General features: G+C 33.4%; 1 protein-coding gene across 1 annotated transcript; it reads left to right on the top strand.

Annotated features, from left to right (window-relative positions):
- The first annotated feature begins 3,300 nt into the window (after positions 1-3,300).
- LOC125808468 (protein yippee-like) lies at positions 3,301-6,196 on the top strand. The gene is made up of 5 exons (XM_049488172.1): positions 3,301-3,535; positions 4,449-4,492; positions 5,726-5,834; positions 5,924-5,979; positions 6,067-6,196. The coding sequence occupies exons 1-5, from the start codon at positions 3,440-3,442 to the stop codon at positions 6,149-6,151; spliced, it is 390 nt and encodes a 129-aa protein (XP_049344129.1). The 5' UTR covers positions 3,301-3,439; the 3' UTR covers positions 6,152-6,196.
- Positions 6,197-8,239: the final 2,043 nt, after the last annotated feature.

Genomic DNA, 8,239 nt, shown 5'->3' with positions numbered 1-8,239 from the left:
GTAAGTAATTTTGCTAGAAGTTTAGGTCTCAAGTACAAGACCTTCAAGACTTTCATGCTAAGTAAGACACCATATCTCACTCTTAATCAATTTGTTAATGCTCTCAGGGATTTTGATATGAGGTGGATGAAAAAGAAGTGCCACAACAAAATCATAACGTGGCATTCTCTGCCCAAAGGGGCAGGGGGAAGAGGAAACTACTCTAAAAAAAAAGGAAATAATAACTTCAATTTCAGAGGAAGAAGCTTTAAGCCTGCTGGACAAGGAACAAGTTTTTATAACAAATATGGACTAGGTTCTCAGAACAGTCCTTCAAGTGAAAGTCAAGAGAGGAACAATATTGACAAGTGCAAAATTTGTGGTAGGAATAACCATACTACTCTTAAGTGTTTCTATATGTAGGACTACTCTTACCAAGCTGTAGATAAGCTACCACAAGCATTAACTGCTATTAGTCTACAAAACACTACCAATGACACCTTGTATGTGGACTTAAGAGCAAGTAGTCATATGACATATAGCTCAAGTATTCTAACTGGTCTTAAACACTACAATGGACCAGATAAAATCATTATTGGGAATGGATCAAAGTTAGACATAACACATGTTGAGAACATATCAAGATCATGCCTAAAGTTAAGAGAAGTTCTTGTAGTTCCTAAGATAAATAAAAATCTACTATCAATTAGTAAACTTGGAAAGGATAATTGTTGCACTTTTGAATTTGATGAAACTAACTTTGCTGTAAAGGACAAGAAGACAAGGTCACTACTGGTCAAGGGATGGACTCTATGCTTTGGAAAATAACAATCTCTTTGTTAAACTGTTGCACACGATTGGAACACATCAAACAACATGTGGCATATTAGATTAGGACAAGCTAGTTTGAAATCTTTAAAAGTTTTGAGTAGTAATAACTATATCAATGTTAGTAGTTGGAATAAAATGTCTATTGTTTGTTCTAGTTGCCAGTTGGGCAAGAGTTGTAAACTTTCATTTGGTTTGAGAAATAAAATTGAGAAGGAACCTTTATCGAAAATTCATTATGACTTGTGGGGACCTGCTCTCGTTGAATCTTCTCAACATGTGAAATATTTTGTCGATTTCATAGATGATCACATAAGATATAGATGGATTTATCCATCGAAAATGATATCTGAATATTTTGAAGTCTTTGTAAAATTCGAGAAAATGGTGAAAAATAATTTTCTAAAAGAATTAAGATATTTCAGTGTGATGGAGGTGGTGAGTTTATCAAAATAGAATTCATCAAGTATTTGGAAGATTGTGGCATTATGAGACATATTTCATGTCCTAACACACCTGAACAAAATGGAGTTTCAGAAAGAAAACATAGGCATATTATGGAGTATGTCTTAACTCTACTACTTCATGCTAACCTACCTTTGTTTCTATGAGTTAAGACTTCCCTCACTACAGTGTTCCTCATTATTAGATTGCCCTCCTCATTCCTAAAAATAATGACTCCATTTGCTACGTTGTTTGGAGAGCAACCTGATTACAATAGCCTAAAGGTGTTTGGGTGTAGATGTTTTTCATATATCAAGGATAACAACAAATTCAGTCCAAAGACTTACCCTTGTGTATTCATAAGGTACAACAACTTACACAAATGATATAAATGCTATCATTCCCCTACAAGGAGGTTGTATGTATCTAGACATGTGTTTGATAAAAACCCATTACCCTATGTGTCTCCAAATCAATCTCAGACTAACATTGATATCTCACCTCACCTATGCTACTTTTGTTGAATCTTGCTCTAAATTGTAAGTACATGATAATCATAATTCATGGGAAGTACAACTGATTGTACACAAGTTACTGGTGAAAATGCTACTACAATAACCCATATACTCCTTGATGATGAGAGTGTTATTGACTTCTCAGTTGAAGGATCAAATGATGACCATGAGAAATAGGTCAAAGTGATGATTCACACAGAGGTAATGTAACCCAGATTGATAAGGCTCAAATTCCAGATTTAGGATCTGCTAGTGACAGTAGGGAACAAGTTGCACGTGCAGGTCTAGTCAATGGTGATTTATCAAATCCCACTTTCTCTGTGTCTAATTCACAAAGAATACATTTAGAAGTTGGCTTCTCCAAGTGGAATATGCTTAGTCATCATCAACATGAAGATACTACACTACAATCAACTACTTCAGTTGATGTACATCCTGCACCACAAGGGCATCATATGATCACCAGACATAAGGCAAAAGAAGGACACCTATCATTTGTTGCTCACAACAGCAAGAAGATCTTGAGGGAACCAAATACACTAAGGAAATACTAAGCGAGAGAAAACTATATATACAAATACATATTTTTTCGTTCTATATACTTATAATTATACAAATGCAAATCTTCCCCTACCACTTCTCTTTTGCCTTTCTCTCTTTCTCGTTTTATACAAACACAAATTATACAAATTACAATGTATAATTTGTGTTGTATAAAACGACAGAGAGATTTGATATACAAATGTTTTATTTCCATTCAATTGTATACAAATTCAAAATTTATGCAGATATACAAACACAATCATTAATACATATACATAGTAGTTACATATATACAATTATTTAACCGATATACATATACAATTGTTGCTCTTTCATACAAACAAGATGCTCGCCTATGATTTATACAAATTTGATGCTTCATAGCAAACTATGTTTGCTATGGAGCTCAAATAACAAAATTGTAGCTATATAGCGCTAATATGATTTTTATGTTTGCTAAATCTAAAATTTACTCTAAAAAATATCTTCCAAACGAAAAAGGGTTAAAAGTGTCCTTAAACTATGTGAAATGAACAAAAATATCTTCCATTTATGGTTTGGTCTAAAAATGTTTTGCAGTTAATACTTTGATCTAAACATATCTTTATTGTTACTTAATAGGTCAAAAACCCTTTTCAAATAATTATATTATTTATTTTCTTTTTAACACATTCTTTTTCTAATAATATTTTTTAATTAACAAATATTAATCCTACTTCAATTCGGAAAAAACAAGAAAATTCCTATCTTATTATAATTATTTTATCCTTATATAAATAAAAACTAATCGTGTATTTATTATGATCTTATAAATATGACATATATTATGACATAAGTTATCTGTTAAAAGAGATATAGAATTATTCTATTTTAATTAATAAAATGAGAGTTAGAAAAAAAAAATATTTTCTATATTTTTATTACTTAAAGTAATTGTAAAAGAAAGAAAACAAGAATAAAGTTCTTTAACAAAACATTAAATTATTCAAAGAGTCCCCCACACATTGAATCCTTTCCCTTTCTTGACCTTACTTGCTATCTTCCAGCCGAAACAAAAACTATTACCCCTTTTTGGATAAGTCCTTTTCCATTTTCGTTCTTCAATTTTCTTGTGATCTCAAAAATCTTTGATGGGGAGATTATTTGTGTTGACTCTTGAAGGCAAGATCTACAGCTGCAAGCACTGTGGAACTCATCTTGCCCTTTCTGAAAACATTGTTTCCAAGGTTTTCCTCCATTTCTGTTTGATCATTCTGTTATTGTGATTTCTTGAAATTGAGATTTTTTAAATTTTGATTTTGATTTATTTCGTTGTAAAAATACAATCTTTGGCTTGATCGGTGGTTTCGGTTTAGTTTATAGAACTTGTTAGGGATTGTTGTTGGTCTTTTTAAGTAATTTTAGATGTATATAAAAATTGGCTACTTTAAATCAGCTATGTGAGTGAAGAAGGTCTCAGATTGAGTAATTTTTCCCTAAAGGAGATGTATTTTTTAGCATCAAAGAGCTGGGTTTTGTGGAGTTGCTGGTTTTGGAGTAAAAGGGATTGTATGAGCATTCTTTGTGAACTTTTTAAAAAATAGTAGTTATTATTGCTGATAACATACCATACAATATTCCTGCTTAATCCAGTTATGAATTAGAGGAGTTGTTTGTTGAGTCTGACACTTGGAGTATACTTGATTGTCATTTTCCATTTGTTCCATGTCTGTGTGCTAGTGGCTTCATTATTTCAAACTATTATTGTTATGCCCAGTCCATTGATCAGGTCTTGGGACTGATCTATTTTCTATATTTTGATCAATTTGGTGCTTGTTTGGTCACTTTATTTTGCTCAATTTCATTGTAATGTGCATTCATGACTTTCTTTATTATATAAGTTGACTTTGTAGGTCAGTCTGTCCTATGAAAAATTCCATATGACTTCTATAGCATAGAATCAGAGCACATTTTCAAGTGTTGGAGCTTTGAAACTACTGTTTCTTAGAAAATTCAAATGCTTTTGTATGGAGTAAAATATTGATTCTGCATTTAATTATATTGAAGTTTAATGTTGTTTCATCCCCTAAATAATGTATGTAGTCATTCTGAGTTATGAAGTTATCTAACTCTATGTTTTCCTTCTGATCTTTCCTTCAGTCTTTCCACTGCAGACATGGGAAGGCTTATCTCTTCAGTAAAGTGTAAGTCTCTTTGATTCTGCACATTCAATCATCAGATATGTTTGTGACATTTTCACATGTCCAATCTTTAAACTTGCAGCATGAAAATCACAAGTGCAACTTACAACTTCTGTTGGTTTTATTCTTGTTAGAGTATGAATTACCATTTATTTCCTCTGATTGTTGTTAAGCTTTTCTTGGCATCGATGGGACATGAGTTATTTGTAGCTTGGTTAGATGAACAATGATATTACTACGGTCAAGCTTATTCATACCTCTGGTACAGAAAGATGAAAAAAGCTACCATATAAATCCTCTTATTTGACTTCCACCCCTTCTTTTATTGGTGTGGAGGACACTGTTAAACTAAAAAGTGAAAAAAGATGAAGTATTGAAGAATTCACGTTGCTAGTAGTTAGCCAAAATTTTCATGATTTGAAATGAAAAAAGATTTGTTTTTCAAAAGTTGAGTGCAACTGGAGTATGTGCAAATTATTTGGCTTTTACTCTATGTGGGTCAGATAGCTCTCAGGATCTTTGATTTTGTTATTAGCTCCGAGTCATTATTATTATGGAAGGTCACAACCAACCTAGAATATTTGAGAGCACATGAAAAGTTGTGTACAAGGCAGGGTATACCCTGTAGGTTCAGTTTGTTAAAGGCATGGTACTGTATATTTATATCTTCATACATTTGTGTTATTGACATTGCCCTCAGGATCTTTGATTTTGTTATTAGCTCTGAGTCATTATTATTATGGAAGGTCATAACTCATAACCAACCTAGAATGTTTGAGTGCACATGAAAAGTTGAACAAGGTAGGCTATACCTTGTAGGTTTGGTTTGTTAGAGACATGGTACTTTATATGTATATCTTCATACATTTGTGTCATTGACTATAAAATTAGCACCAGAATTTGATCTATTGGAATCACTATAGAACCTAGTGGGGATTTTACCAGACTATTATATCGTGTACTTTTGAGTGTATTTTGCAGGAGTACAAATATTAACACATCAATATATGGAATAAATTCTTACTTGACTTGGGTTATTTTCCACTTGGTAGCAACATTACAATAGTTACATGGCATTATCATATATTATGCTCAACTTGATTGCTTTCCTGTTCAAGAGTTCTGCTCTTCTCAAATCTCTTCATTTCATTTTATCATTTAGCAGAAACATACAAAATGATAATGCACTTTGTAGTTCTGTATATTCTATACGCCTTTTTTTTTTTCTTTTGACAGGGTGAATGTCACTTCTGGCGAGATAGAAAATAGAATGATGATGACTGGTATGCACACTGTGGCAGACATTTTCTGCGTCTGTTGTGGGTCAATTGTTGGATGGAAATATGTGAGTATGGAGTGATAAAATGCTAGACATTGTCGTTTGGCAGTTGCTAGAAGTTTTAGTTGTTCCTAATATAGCAATTCTTTTTTCAGGAGACCGCCCATGAGAAGAGCCAAAAGTACAAAGAAGGAAAATCAGTGCTTGAGCGGTCAGTTGATTACTTCAGTTTTCTTTAGAATTGAGTTAGGAACATATCATAAGTCCTTACTGAGGTACTTTCTTTTATACTCAACAGGTTTAAGATTTGTGGCCCTGATGGAAGCCATTACTGGGATAGTCATGATACTCATGTTGCAGGAAGTGATGCTGATGGTGTTTGATCACCATCCAGAACAAAAATTCTATCCCAAAATGTACATTCTTTAACCCACCACCCCATTAGTTCTTTATGAACCATTGGATTCTTGAATAGCTTAAGCTACTGCAACTTCTTTAAGCTTCTCCTCTATTGTGTAATGATAATATGGAAGCAGCCATGGGTTGTGGCAAACTAACATGACCATCTGCCTTTATTTGCTTGCAATGACAAGACATTACTAGTAGCAACCACTCTGCTTTCATTGCTTCGATCTTTCCATAGTTGTTTGGTAGCTGGATAGAGTTGTGCGGGTATTAGTTATGCAGGTATTACTTATGTAGGGTTTAGTTATGCAAGTATTACTTATGCGGGTATTAGTTATGCAGGTATTAGTCAAGCAAGTAGTCTGGACATGAATTTTTGAAATAAAACCAAGACTATAAATTGATTTGCCGTCTACTTTCCCCTTTTCATAACCATCCCATATCCTCCCTGAATGACTACATAGTTCTGGCAACAACAAAAGCTTAAAAAATCGGCAGTGAGGAAACAACTAATACACTACACCGCACCTTACCCCCATCATCACATCAAAACTTGGTAGAGTTCACAGCAGTAAAACAGGTCTGGTATGGTGTGGAGTTTTGTCCAAATGAAAACAGAATGATGTCCATAACTAGCTAACATTTTTGCCCGATAATCATGGCTTTGTTGTTTTATCAACAAAAATATGACAAGGAAAACTCTCCCTCAACAAAGTTCCAGTAGATAACAACTATTTGGCTACAATTAAGATTATTCAGCAGATGTGTAATGACCTATTCTGTCATTATAGTTGTTTAGGGCTATAGTACCCTTGTGTAGATCTCCGTGGGTCAAGAGTTGGTAGAAATCTAGAAATGGAAAATCAAGTATGAAAATTTGCTAGTGTTTCACTATAGCGGACACTTTCTTTGTAATAACTAGATCACTATTTCAACCTCATTAACTTCTGTTGAGCAGTTCATATACCCAAAGAATCAATTTTATGGGGTTTCTAGGTTCCCCAAATTCATAATTAAGGCTAGGTTCATAATTCTATACTAGAAGACAAACTTTAACGGACTAGAATTGAAAATCATTCATAATTAACCTGCCCCACATGTTGTGCCATCAAAATAATAACCCTAGGTTTCAATGCATAAAATCCTATGGACATACCTATCAATTTTGGGAGGAAACCGAATTATGGAAGAAATGAATGAACGGAAAGCACTTACCTTAAGAGAGAAAAACCCCAAATCTTGGAAAAATCTCCTATGGGATTCTCTGGTAAAATATTTTACATAATGACTAAGTACGGACGAAAGCTAACATAAAAACGTGAGTTACTGTTTTCCGACCTTCTCTATAGCAAAACTTCGCAACTTCGTTATGATCATGCATACTTCTAATTTGATAAAATCATCTTTAAATAATTGATTAGACCTTCTAAAATGTAATATCCCATATTTTAAACAAGGACATATTAGTCATTAGCCAAAAAAAAATCAAATGGGCCTTAGCCCATCAGAAACCTAATAAGGGAAAAATTAAATTAAGCTAAATAAATTATTGGAGTTAAGAGTTTTGTCAGCAACTCTTGGAAAAAAGAAGGAAGAAAGAGTACATTCTTGGAGTCTCTTCATGTGAAGGAGCATGAAATCGATTAAAGCAGAGAAAAATAACTAAATGGAGAAGAAGTGGAACTCTTGCTATTTCAAGTATGGATTTCAAGGTAAGTATCTTAACTTAGTTTAAAGATTGAATTTGTATATTCCCTGACTATAAATTTGAGAACTGAGAGTTTGAAAAACATGGGCTTAGAAGGAATAAAGGAAACTTTGCCCGATTTTCTGTAAATTTATGGTAAGGCTTGCTTTGGGATTCTTTCCCCTTAGCGCCGGTCATAGACCTAATTTGGGTCGTGACAAAGTTGGTATCAGAGCACTAGGTTATTCTTGTGACTTATGGAGCACACATTAGTAGTAGAATCTCAATTATGGTTATGTTGCCGGCCATTTCTATAATCATGATTCTGCGAGGACGTGATAGGATGTGTCTGTCTTTCTTTCTCATTTCTCTTTTTGTG

The sequence above is a fragment of the Solanum verrucosum genome, unplaced genomic scaffold (genome assembly GCF_900185275.1).
Source record: "Solanum verrucosum unplaced genomic scaffold, falcon-dt-bn FXZP01000112.1, whole genome shotgun sequence".
Lineage (NCBI taxonomy): Eukaryota > Viridiplantae > Streptophyta > Magnoliopsida > Solanales > Solanaceae > Solanum > Solanum verrucosum.
This window is presented reverse-complemented; position numbering and strand designations above follow the sequence as displayed.